The sequence below is a fragment of the Drosophila takahashii genome, chromosome 3L (assembly GCF_030179915.1).
Source record: "Drosophila takahashii strain IR98-3 E-12201 chromosome 3L, DtakHiC1v2, whole genome shotgun sequence".
Lineage (NCBI taxonomy): Eukaryota > Metazoa > Arthropoda > Insecta > Diptera > Drosophilidae > Drosophila > Drosophila takahashii.
Window position 1 is genome coordinate 21,548,113 of NC_091680.1, and position 13,987 is coordinate 21,562,099.

At 35.5% G+C, this 13,987-nt stretch overlaps 1 protein-coding gene across 1 annotated transcript; it reads left to right on the forward strand.

The window, feature by feature from the left end:
* Positions 1-861: 861 nt before the first annotated feature.
* Positions 862-8,927, forward strand: LOC108065191 (uncharacterized). The gene is made up of 5 exons (XM_017153115.3): positions 862-918; positions 2,468-2,692; positions 7,144-7,667; positions 7,889-8,586; positions 8,720-8,927. Exons 2-5 carry the CDS (start codon positions 2,502-2,504, stop codon positions 8,795-8,797), a joined length of 1,491 nt encoding a protein of 496 aa, XP_017008604.3. The 5' UTR covers positions 862-918; positions 2,468-2,501; the 3' UTR covers positions 8,798-8,927.
* Positions 8,928-13,987: the final 5,060 nt, after the last annotated feature.

A 13,987-nucleotide genomic window follows, 5' to 3' on the forward strand; every position in this document is an offset into this window, starting at 1 on the left:
GGAAATATTTCTTCTGTTTTATTCCTATTTTAGAATACCAAGGCTAGGCTTTAAAAATTAAAACTGACCCAATTTTTTAACAGCTTGCGTTTTGTTTTGTTTTACTTTGACCCAATTTTTCAAGGCGAAATCCCAAATCGCGCAGCAACGGTAAAATTCTGACAGCTCAGTTAACTGATTTAAGGTCTGCTGCACCGCAACCAATAAAAGTTCGTCGAACGTCATCCCCCAGTCAGACAGTCAGCAAGATTAATTATCGCATTAATTAACTGACCCGAAAACGAAAGTTTTGCCAAATAATTACTCATATTCCCGTATATTAAGCATTCGGATGAAATTATTGACAACATGGTATTCTTTATTCTATATTTAAATACTGCAAATTGTTTTCAAATTTATAGTTCTTATTTTGTTTTTATAGTTTTGTTTTGTATATAGGAAATAAGAAAATACTTTCTTAGAAACCTATTTGGGATTTAATGTTAAATTATAATTATATGTCAAATTAAGTGTTTGGACTTTTTCGTTGAATAGTTATAGTCTTTTCAAGTATAAATGTGAATGAAATAGACAACTAATGGTCAGTAGCTCCAAATCCTCTAACTAAAAGAATTAATAGTTTCGAAGAATCTGACTCACCTCGAAGCTATGTCAGCCAATTTCCGCTGACCATTGCCGATCCGTTCCAGGACATCGTAAAAAATCGGTTAAAGCCAAATACATCAATTGACTTTATGGCTAGGAAATATCTCAAGGAATAGACGCTTATGCGTTTCGGTATGGAACTCACAATTAAAAGTTAATAGCAAAACGACACGGTTAATCAGCGAGAAAATTGCACTGGCCCACGACAGAAGTCGAATGGAATTGGCCGAATGTATTGTGGAACAATGCTTGCCGGCCACAAATATTAATCATGTGAGCACTTAATTTGACACTTGGCCATAATGGAAAGCACTCGAACCGAGGAATAGACGGAGAAGGAGTCCGGCGGAGGGGTAGGGGTGAGCCGGAGAACCGTCACTAATCACCAACGGGAACAACTTTAAAGTGGCCTGTCTGTGACCGTGTCTCATCGGCAGAAAGGCAGCAGCAACTGCCACCTGCCTTACGCAATTAAGCGCAAGACAGCGCTGGACTCAGGCACTGGGAAAAAATATACCTACATTTATCCAGATTTTATAAATATATACACACAAAAAAAAACTTGGTAAAATCAACTGTAATAATTGTCAAACAGGCCCCAACCAGCAAAATAGTCAATTCTACTAACTAAATAGTCATTTCACAACAACAAAATACACACAATTAGCAAAGACACAAGCCCAAAGCAAAAACAAAATACACGTAACTATTTTAATAGTTACGTAACTATCTTTGTTGGTCAATTTTACCAAGCAAATTTTTTTGTGTGTATATCAATTCTTACACAGATAAATTCCCGCACTCTGATTCTAACCTCGCGAAACGCGAATTCTTGAGGATTTTGGATTTATATAAGTTCAGAAAGTATATTTTTATAAATTTTTTTGTTTACAATTTTTTCTCCGTGTAAAGACGCACTAGCACGACAAAAGGTTCACTCTGTGTCCCGTTCCCGCCGGACCTCTCCTCGGTAATTACTCAATGCCTCGAACTGGTTCTCCGGTTCTGCGTGTGTAAGTCAAGTAGCTCGGCTCAGCCAGATTACAGAAGACAAACGGACAACAAAAACTGAACAGAAACCGAAAAGAAACGATCAAAGCTTTTGCTTTGGCCACGGAAACCCTTTCAGTAATAACTTCAACTTAGGGAGGGGGCGGCCCGAGCTTGAGGTTTCCGATAAATATTTATGTGTCATTAGTTGGATGCCCGGGCAGTCATCAGGTGGATGCATTGAAATGCCTTTTCGTTCTTTTCACTGCGGTTGTTGGGGGTAATTTATTACGAAAACTGTGGAGAGGATAAGACTCAGGCTGATCTCAAAAAAAGTTTCCCAGACGGAAAACACACTTGAGTTTGAAAAAATTAAAATATTTAAATTCTCAAAATGAAATGCAGTTTAGATAGCATAGTAGGTATTAATAACATTTTAATAAATGGGAACAAATGATGAATCGTTAGCCTAGATTACCAATTTGATTTGTAAACTTTAATAAGATTTAACTATTACAGAAAAGTTATTAAACAGGATTCTAACTTCTTAATAGAAAACAAATTCCTTGTTTAGATTTTTTGATACAAACTCTTATTAGTGCTATGCTAGGTCAAGTAATTAATTGGAACAATACAAGAAAGTATGGGGTAAATCCTAATGTGAATTTTAAAAGTATGTCATAATTAATCTTTAAAACAAACAAACAAAATTGAAAATAATTTAGAAAGGATATAAAAGATATTTATTTTTATTGAATAAATTTTTAAATGTTTTTAACTAAATAATTAATTTTAAATTTTAATACTACAACCTTTTGGGATACAATTTCAGCCTGCTGTGGTGAAAAGGCGAGACCAACGGATTGATGATCTGCGTGACATATGCCAAATCGAAAGCCGCCAAATGGTCCGAAATCCGGAGCCTAATACCGCCGGCGGTGGCAGTCCGAGGTCCCTGCCTCAAGTGGGTATTTATGTGGCACGGACCAAAAGAACCAGAAACAGAAACCAGGAGACGACGTCGTCTCATGTGTCGGAGGCCGAGAAAAGTGAAAAAGTGAGAGGATGACACATGCCTGTGGATTGCTAAGTACTCTTAGGGCAGATTAACTTAACTGTGCATAAAATGCCTCACACCCAAAACAAAAAAGAAACGAAAAGGGAAAACGGCAGGAATGCCTCGGCGAGACCGTGAAACAAAAGTAAAAACTGTCCAACTATGCTGGAGTGGCTGTCAGGGGAAATATTGCTGGAATGTGTAAAAAGTCATGCATAAAATTAGTTTCAACTTGGGTGACGATGCCCGCCGTTCCCGCCCCTTTGGCCTGCCCTGATTTATTTTCCACAAATGCATTTTTAACACTTGGGCAACACGTGCGTTCCAGGAATATTTAGACTCTCAAGTGTTCAGCCCTTCTGGCCGGAGAAATCCCATTCCAACTGTTGGCGTTTGCAGTTAAAGACCCATAAAATGCGTTGGAAAAATTGATGAATATGACAAGTTGAAGTGCGTTTATCTGTGAAATTCAATACGAAAATATTAGGAAACACCATCAAATAGACTTGAAAAACCTGGTTAAATCTGATATGATATATATATTTAATAATACTTAAAGTAATTGCGATGAAGAATTTCAAGTTTAAATATTCTAAGAAAAATTCCTAATGAATAAGCCCCATAATTGCTTTCGAGTTCCGCATGATCGAGTTTCTTAATTAATAAGAAAGTACTACATAAAAGTTCCCACGCAGAGTCCAACATTTATATGAATATTCTAAATGTGTTTAAGGTACAAGTTCTTCAAGTTGCTCCGCATAAATTTGATGATCACCGAAGCTCGACCAATGTGCAATGGGGCAAAACGAAGGCAGAAACTTATCGAGAACTCTTACCATCCAGACAAGAAAATCAAAGACTTCATATTAAATCATATTTTTCCCGAAGACAAAACTCTGTGGTTAAACACACCCAAAATAAAAAAATACAATGAGCAACCTGCGCCTGCGCACTCTTCCATGGCAAAAGTAAATTAATTTGTTCGATGGGCTATTCGTTATTTATTCTTTGTATCTCTGCAACCCTCTAGGAAAACCCCGTCATGTGCATTCGATTGTTAAATGAGAATAATGCCCACCAACTACAAGCGTTTTCACGCCATTCTGAGCACTTGTGTGGGAGTTGGGAACCCCGGTTTTCAACGTCTTCAAGATGGGGCCGCACCCAGGTGAGGTTTCGTCGTTTTGTTTATTTAAGAAAATGTGGAAAAATCAGCAAAGTGTGAGAATTAAATTGCTTAACAAATTATACAAATATCATTTGGAGCTACTCTCATGTATCAATCGATTTTTTAATTGTATGGGGTCAAGACTTCTGATCTATGAGAACTTTCTGTTTTCTTGCTAGCTTCCGGCCATTAAAATCAAGGGTTACTCCCAGCGGCGTAGCCAGGTTTTGGTTGAGGGGTCGCATGATGTCTTAAAGGTTTTAAAACTATCTTATTCTTGTTATATTATATGTAGGTAAATGACGTATATATTAATATAATTTTTCTTAGACCAAACATGACATTGTAATTACTAAATTTGCAACACAAAGAAAATTGGTTTGATTTTATATTTTAATATTATAAATAAAAAGCATTATTTCTCTAATGCATTTAATAAAATTGAAAACAAAGTATACTGTCTATCTAAATTTGCAACACAAAGAAAATTGGTTTTGATTTTATTTTTTAATATTATAAATAAATAGCTGTATTTCTCTAATGCATTTAATTAAATAGAAAACAAAGTATACTGTCTATCTTTATGTTGATGGGTAATTTAATTTTTAATTTTTTTGTGGTAAATTTGGCGTTAAACTTGCTGTCAATACTTGGTGTTTTTGAATTATATTTAAAAAGCCTTAGATCAATAAAATAAAAAAAGTTAGAAAATTATTTTAGGAGCTTGGAGAAAAATTCGATACGTTTCACACAGAAACTCTTGGAAAATGTCAATTCATCCAGTGGGTATACAAATCTAAGTTTAAGAAAACAATATTTCGCAAACAATGTTCACGCAAGTACGCATTTGATAAAGTGCCCTTCAATGGCACATATTCATATTCTTTGTTTGGGCCTCAGAGCAACAAGACGATTTAAGATGAGGGATACAATTCCTTCAAGCATACATACTTGACCCATTTTACCGACTTTCCCTTTTTCGGCGTTGTTAATCGCACGACCGCAGAATATGGCGATCCATATGCTGGATGCTTAAGTGATTAACACCCGACATCCCCAAGGGATCATTAAGCAATACATAATCCAATTAGCACGCAGCAGGCGAAAAAGAGACGGGACGAGAGACAATCCTCCACCTGTTGGCGAGGCAAACAAAAGGATTTAATATTTTCGTAAATCAACGAACCAGAAACATTTCGATGACGATGAACCTGCTAAGAACTTAAACAAACAAGTGATCACGATCTCCGACGGGGACTGGGAATGGCTGATATGGATCAACAACATTTACTTTTACTCTCAATTGTTGCGGCCCCTGGACCTTTTCTGATATCTGATCTGATCTCCCCGGAGATAAAAGAAATGCCAATTCTACTTAGAAAATGACACGCAAATGGCAAAAAAAAAACTAAACTCTGGAAAATGGAAACCAGAAACGGGAAGGGGAAGGGTCTGGAGGATTATCCCCGGCCTGGGCCTCATCAATATGTCTGCAATTAAGTTGGGCACGAATTCGTTATTAGGGGTCAGGCAATTGATAGCGATGCTCGGCATTATTCAGCGTACAAATTGCGTGAGGCACAAAAGCAGATCCGAATGCGATCAGCCACGATCGTTATACATACATACATATGTACATCGCCAGGATAACCTGTACAAATCGCTCCTTCTCTTTCTTTCAGCCTATGCAGATCAGATCGAGGGGATCGGAGGAGGAACCCTGTTGAATTGATCTCCCTCACATAATGGTTGCATATGCATGAATTGGGTTCTGATTGTCTGCAGCTCACTGAGGAAAAAAATTACAGAGTCTTTCGGTAGGGAAATAGGAGATAAATTCATTATTACATTAAACAAGAAAGGAAGGAACTACATTCATAAGTATGTATATGATATTTAAGTTCAGCTATATTATAAACATACACAGTCGTCTGATATAAAAAAAGATATTTCCAAGAGTGTAAGATAAAATGTCAAAAACTCCAAAGCTTTAATTTTGTTTCACAAATTTGTATCATTTATATCATAATCAAATCCTAAAACTTCTGACTAAAATCACAATACCCCTGCAAGGGTATACAAACTGTTTATTCATAATTAAATGAACATAAACATATAAACATAATACATTTTTACATATATATTACCAAATATAAGTTTCTGTCGGTGTAAGCCTATTCCCGATATCGCATACTTATAAAAAGAGAAAATCGCTGGTGCTACATATACATATATACTTACATATAAGGTCGTTAATAGAGGAGGGGGGCTTAACCCCATGCTGTCCATTGTCATTGAACGGCTGACAGTTGCACGAATGTAATTGGCAGTAGGCGCGAAAGCAGAACGCATGAAAAATAGAGGCGTGTGAAAATGATCCGCTCCTATCACTTCGACATCCCTCCACTTCAGCAGATCCAAAAATCGTGAGAATTTCCATTTAAATCTGGTAAACAGGCCGTGGAAGGGCTAAAGAACTGAAACATTTGCCAATGTAAAAGGGTCGGGTCTTTGGGGTGATCAATGCTGCGTAAAATTTGATTAGATCGAGTCGCGTCGTGCAACCTGCTCTATACAATTGATGAAAGGTCCAATTTCTGCTGACATATCATTTGTGGATATGTATTGTACATACAGTGAGTAACATTAATATTCGGTTTTTTTTTGCAACTTTAACCATGAATAAAAGGTATGAAACTAATAAAATCAAACAATTTAATGATGCAGGATTAAAGCTTGTTTTATTACTTCTTCATAAATGTATTTATGTTATTACTTTTTTGTAAAAATATGTGTATACATACATATCAGTGGAGTGCTTCTGGGAAGTCCCTTTTTGCACTGGTTTGTTCGATAGTACTGGTATGTTTGTGATATTAATGGGGGGATTCAATGAAAACATCGATATAACATCGATGTATACAATTTTTTTTTGGAAACGAAGAAATTTGGTTTATATTTTATTTATATATATTTTTTGAAAATTAATATTTTAAAATGCCGATTCCAAATAAAAATACTACATATGTATGTACATTTTACTTAAACGAAGTTTGGGTAGATTATGGTAAAATAGCTCACTGTCTATATATGTATATCCTCCACGACTTTAGACAACAAGACCAACAAAATATTAAATGATTAACAAGATGTACAAGACATTCTAAAAACGAAAGACATCGATAATTAAGTTCGATGTTTACAAAATTTATAAAAACATCGACGCATTGATTTTCTATCGATGTTTCCCCATCTCTATGAAATTATCTTTATTCATTTGTAGAATTCTCTGGTCTCTGGTCGCTTCGAGCTTAATTTTGAGAAAAATGGCGTCTGCCTGTAATATCTTAAATTTGCCGGTGGAGGTTCTTGCCTTAATTTTTAAGGAGCTACTGGATATCAAGGATAAACTTAATTTTGCCGAAACTCATCCAGTTCTGGGAAAAGCATTTGCCTTGCAAGCTGGAGATACTTATAAGAAAATCGATTTCGGGGAACGTTCCATTGCTGAGTGGGCAAAAATATTATCGTTGTGTGGACCATCCGTTTCTAGAATCTCAAGTCAAGCGGTAAACAAATCCGTTGCTGTGACGAAATTGGCTTCCGATTTCTGTCCCAATTTGGACGAGTTTTTCTTAGCAGTTCGTAGGCGTTTTTGGAACCACATATCTCCGCTTTTGTTGACCTTGAAAAATCTAAAATGGGTCGGATTCATTAACGATTTCGAAAATGTGAATGTTGTCGACACTTTGCTGAAGTTACCCAATCTAATTAATTTGGAATTGTATAATTTCAACCGTCAAGATGGTAAGTCCTTTAAAAAAGTATTATAATTTTGGTTACGCAATGGAGGTTTCTTACCCTATGTTTTTTTCAAACATTGGCATATATCATATTTGTTTATTATTCCATACTTTTTTTAGTTATGTATATACGAAATGTATATATATATATATATATGAAATACGAAACCCTTCCTAGTTAAAATCGCTTTTAAAATCGCTAAATAAATCTATAATTAATTTCAGTGGAAAGACTAAAGGAGCTTGTCAATCTGACGGAGCTGACTTTATTTAACAAAAAAGGAGATCCAATCGATATTTATAAAATATGCTCGACCATGAAAAATATGGATTCGTTGCATATAAAGTACGGCAACATTAAAATTCCCAAAGATCTTGGCGGTGAGCAGTTGTGGCCCAAGATAGAATTACTGAGAATTGGTTACGGTCTCTTTTACACGCCATTACCGTATTTACCGACTCTACAATATCTGACTATAGACAATACTGATTACCGTATGAAACTCAACAAAATATTTGGCAAAACTGTAACCGAGTACGCCACTACATTGGAGTCCTTGCGTTTTTGCCCAGAAACCCTTCGATGCATCGATTTAGAAGAGGCCGCTACCATTTCTAAGTTGAAGGCCCTGAAGAGGCTTGAGTGTCAGTTGGAAAGCGATTTGTACATCGATCACTTTATTACTAACTTACAGCAGTTGGAGAGCTTAAGCCTTCAAAATTCTTCTAACATTACATGTGTGGGCATTGTCCAGTTGCTAGGTCGTTGCAAGAAGCTACGTAAACTTGATGTCTTTGGTTGTCGCCTCCTCAAGAAGAATTTGATAATTCCACCGGCTATCGCTATTCTACATATGAACGGCGTTCAGTCAAATAATCCCTTGGTACTCACGGTCGGTTCTGAATTTGGAATGGTCACCGATGTAAGTTCAAATCCTAAACTATTGTTGCATTTGTAATTAAAATAGATTTATTGCTGATATGTTGTCAAAATATTTTAATTCGTACAAAAATGTAATACCAAAAGTAATAATATTCCATTAAAATCATTTTCAGGAGCTGATTGGCGGTGTGTTGCTCGTCAAAGGACACAACAGCTTCCAATTTTTTGATCTGCTGTCGCAGCTTTTCTAAAAATCAACGAGAAGAAAATTTATACGTTAGTTTAAATGTAACAACGTCTGTGCGAGTTGAAAATATTTCACGAGCCTTTAGTATACGGAAGATACATATATTCATTATGTAACGCAAAATGAGAATTCACGCATTGAATAAACATATATTAAAAAAATAAATATTATCATACAAAATCGCTTAAAATTGGGTAAACAGGGTAAAATGAGAAAAGTCGTCGAAAAGTATGTTGCGTAATCACCTAGAGGGGGAAGGGAGTCAACCAAATGATTACTACAATATATAAAAATAATTGTATTTGTATGAAAAATTGATTACATCGTGGGAGGTTGTAAGGAGTAAGGTTATAAACATGTGTTATACAATTCTAGCAACATGAAATAAATATGTCAAAGTATTAGTAAAGGGAGGGGAAACCTCTTAAGGGTAACTAAAATGCACAAAAGTATAAATATAAAACTGGTATTTACTTACTTCGAACCTAAAAAAAAATATGAATTTTAATATTCTTTTTCTCAATTTGATTATTAATTACTTGCTTAATTCTGTCCGTGTAATGTACATACAATATTTGTATTTTTAATGTTTGAAGAAACAATTAAACGGCAATAGGAAGAAATTGTCTATGTTAAAGGACTTATATGTCTAAAAGGTTTTTACTTAGGTGTTTTCGATTTTGGATCCGTCGGGAAAGTAGCTGTTTTGGTCGCACTGCTCAAATTGACAGAGCGATCAGAAAGAGAGGCAAGATAAGCCGGGGCAGACACGCCAGACAAACTGGCGACGCCTTGTGAAATTTTCCTTTGTCTTCTGCGCGCACACAATAATAAAGAAAATAAATATAAAACTACTGCCCAGGCATACTCTCTCGCGCTGAGAGGGAAGCAGAAGAACTACAACGAAATAAGACCATAAATGCATTTTAACAAAAGACAAACCCCGAGAGCCAATGAACCTGAAGCAAAAAAAAATAATAAAAGGAAAGAAACGAAAAAACGAAAACCAACAGAGAAAATAAAGAACCAAAGCCCCAAACCAAAGGCCATAAATAAGCCGACATCGCCTTCGTTGCGCATGCGCCGCAGCATTTCGGGCTGCACTTCAACTTGAGTCTCTGTCTCCAGCTTCTTCTTGTTCGGATCCCCTATCTTTCCCTTCTCCATCTACCATTACCATCTGGTGAGCCATTTACGAGTTGCTGAGCCAGATTCAGAAAAGAGCGGATTCAAAATAATACTCCGTATATTTCAGCCCTATACTTTGATTTTAAAATGTGTATTAATCAGAGATTTAAAGAAAATTTTCTGTTTTTCTAAGTTTTATTTTAAATACTTAAAAATATATACTTTAAGTGACCAAAGAGCTTTATACTTAAAAATACATGTTTATCGCTATATCTTTAAAGTCTTCTTTAAAAATATTTAATTTGGAAACAACAATCATAAAAGACTATATATTGAACATATTAATAGTTTATTTATTGTCACACTAAAACAATTATTAAATTAAAAATCAAGAAATTAATTAATTATTATAAATAGTGCATTAGGAAGTCGCTGCTTGAAACTGTTTTTAAAAGCATTATAACGCCTTGCTGGCCGACTTATGCCAATGGAATTTCTTCACTTCGGACACACTTTTCTAGTGTAATTTTTCACTAATGATGACTAATTCACTTGTTGGCTGGCTCGAATGATTCACGCATTTACCGGGAGGTGCGAAATCCAAACGCAGGTGGCCCCCAGATACAAAAGATACGAAAAACAGTTGCAGCTGTCGACGGAGGTCCATGTAAACATTATTTTCCTGTCGCTATTTGTTTAACCCTATTTTTATGGGCATCAAATGGAATGCGTATGAACATTCTCGCATGGTGACTGATAAGCTCGACTTACGCCTCGAATTACAATAAAAATCCAATTATAAGTTATCAGTTATAGTTCCAAGAGCAAGTCAAAGTTCAACTGACAATTGGAAAATTATTGGATGGGGGACCGTCCTGAACAGATTATTTTGTATGCTGGTCGAATGCACGATTTTCTAGCCTGTGGCGCAGTTTCAGCTGTTAATTTGAAAATTAGATAATTAGGCCCGCAAGAATCTTGAAAAACGAAACGCACACGAGACACTTGACCCAAATCGATGTCAGAAAATACGAAAGCTAAGGAAATCCACATTCAAAATACAGTTTACAAGAAAGGCATTTTTATTTATTTTTAAGACTGATGTTATTAGTACATAAATCAAAATGAATTGGCATGGAAGGGGAAAAAATAACATTTTTTAATCCTAATCGTTAATACACTTGCTGATCCAGTACATTCCTAAATTATATAGCCAAAACCAGCAGACAAAACACAAGTGGAACTTTTGCATAACGATTTAATTAAAGTTTGCACACAGAAAGCCACAAAAACTAGTCAAAGAGCTGCGAAAACTTAAAGCGCAAAATCAAATCATAGGGGCTTGGACCAGGCCAGGCAGCAGCCCACAAAAGTTGGCTTATTAAATAAATAAACTATAATTAAGCGTAATGCATGAGCTAGTAGTCGGTGAAGTTAGTGGTCAAAATAAAATTTCAAAGCATTGGGATACTCTAATGGAGCTAAAACTTAAAAAAATGTATAAGGAAAAAAAGCGAATCCATATTCACAAAAACATAACATTTTCTTTATTTCTATAAGTGGCATGTTAATATTATTATTATTAACTTAATAACGTTATCTTAACTTAATTCAAAGAATTATTTTAAAAAGAAATATAATATTCGTTTTATAATATTTGGAAGAATGAATAATGCTCAATATTAAAAGATTTACCATTGCATTTAATATTAAACTTGACCTATAAAATACATACACTCATAGAAATTTTTACCCTAAATCGCCCTAAAAAACTGACTTTTCGCCCGTGGATTTAGAAAATCGCCCATAAATCGTATCCGCTGGCGATTCGCCCGTGTATTTAGAAAAATTTTCTAAAAAATCCCGATGGAAATTTAATTTAATTTAGGGTGATTTTTCTTGAAATAAGAAATATTTTCCTGTTTTTAGGGTGATTTGCCCTAATTTTAAGGTGTATTTTTCTAAAATTAAGGGCGAATTTTCTGATTTTATAGGCAAATGCCCTAAAAAATTAGACAAATTAAAAAAAATCGTGTTTGAGCATGCTTAACTGAATTTGGGAAGCATGTTTTTTTTTTAATCGTCTATATTCTGGGACTGCTGCTTTAATTAAACAACACCGGCGGAGGACACCGTTTCATATTATTGTATTGGTGTGTAGCAGAGAGCTGCAACGAGTATGATCGAGTACGATCGATCATCGCGCGATCATTTTCGTTTAATCCGGTAAACTCACTCGGCAACGAATAATCACGAACAAACCCGAAAGCCAAAGTACGATCCGATCAACTACCCGACTCGCTTCGTAACGATCAATGATGTGATTTTGAACTTCGGGTGTAGGTGAACAAAATGATCGTTCCGAAGCGCTCAATCGTTCCCGATGATTGCGACCTCGAGTCAGTTGTACATGAATAGATTGTGAACGGATTAATATGATTTCTTGTGACGACGAAATAAAATAGATGGAGAGTGCACTTCAATGTATTACACACAAAAAAAAAACTTGGTAAAATTGACCAACAAAGATAGTTACGTAACTATTAAAATGGTTACGTGTATTTTGTTTTTGCTTTGGGTTTGTGTCTTTGCTAATTGTGTGTATTTTGTTATTGTGAAATGACTATTTACTTAGTAGAATTGACAATTTTGCTGGTTAGGGCCTGTTTGACAATTATTACAGTTGATTTTACCAAGTTTTATTTTTGTGTGTACATATATGTTTATTGAGAAATATTTATTCCATATGAAACTTTTTCCTTTCCGGTGGCCTGACAACGTGTAGCTTCCATTTGATATTAGTTCTAAAACGCTTTTAAAATCTATTACTTGTTGTCATTTTGTGCAAATATAAAAATATGTTGTGCCAAATATAAAGCAATAACACGAACTGCATTGTCATACCGATAGGCGCGAAGCACGATCACACCAATCGATTGCACAAAATATTCGATCACAAACGGGTAAAATCTTCAAGCCGAACGTTCACACACGATCAGATCACACACTTGAACGATCACAAACGATCATTCATGGCACGATCGCATTCGCTCACCGCTCATTTCATTTCGCTCACCCGAAGCGATTAATCAAAACGGATACGAGTAAATGATCGGGTGTACCCGAAAATGATTGACTCGTTGCAGCTCTTTGGTGTGTAGCTTATATGGGAGCTGCGTTAAGAGGGGGGCCCGATCTATACAACACAGCCGTTAGAACTGAAAAATCATGTTTGTAAACGAATTAGGGAAATAAATATGAGGAGAAAAAACAACTTACTTTTTTTGGTCGTTGCGAGAATCGAACCCACGACCTCTCGGTTTAGAGTCTAACGTCCTACCGCTGCACCACAGACCCATCGCGCAAGGCAACGAACAAACTCTGCAGACATCTTATTTTCTTGAGGTCTACGTTATATTTTGACTAAAGGCAACTAAACCGTATATTTTTTCCTGACGATTGTGACAATTAGTCCCGTTTTCTTGCCAGCAAACACAAAGATGCTTTTAACTCAGAACTCCCATACGTTTTAAAGGTTTAAAGACTACTTTAATTTAAAATTCGGACGAAAAAATGTCCTTAGTATTATAACGTTTACAAAAAAAAAAAATAAATAAAAATCAAGTTGAATCACACAGGGTTCGAACCCACAACCCCACGACCTTAGTCCTCATATAGCAAAGTTGAAAGCGCAAGTGATTAGACCGCTGGGCTACCGAATTTCACACTTTTGGAGTGATTTTTAAGGCGAATCGCCCTTGTATTTAGACAAATTTTAGAAAAAAAATTAGGGCAATTCGCCGTTGGATTTAGAAAAGGTCAAATCGAAGCAAATCGAAAAAATCGCCCTAATTATTAGAAAAATAGAAAAATTAACCCTAAAAATATTTTTTTATGGTCACCTGCCTTGAATTTATGGCAAATTTGTCGTGAAAATAGAAAATTTTTCTCAGTTCAAGGGCGAAAATTTTTTTAGGGCGATTTTCTAAAATGTAGAAAATTATTTTTATGAGTGTAGTTATTATAAAGGGTAAAAACAGCTTCCTATGGTCGGTATTGCTTAAAA

What these genes read in the sequence shown, in the direction of transcription:
- LOC108065191 (XM_017153115.3), top strand. Translation starts at nt 2,502, where the DNA reads ATGATCTGCGTGACATATGCCAAATCGAAAGCCGCCAAATGGTCCGAA. An exon ending in AGGCCGAGAAAAGTGAAAAA is followed by an intron (nt 2,693 to 7,143) that starts GTGAGAGGATGA and finishes ATTCATTTGTAG; the next exon opens with AATTCTCTGGTCTCTGGTCG. An exon ending in AATTTGGAATGGTCACCGAT is followed by an intron (nt 8,587 to 8,719) that starts GTAAGTTCAAAT and finishes AATCATTTTCAG; the next exon opens with GAGCTGATTGGCGGTGTGTT.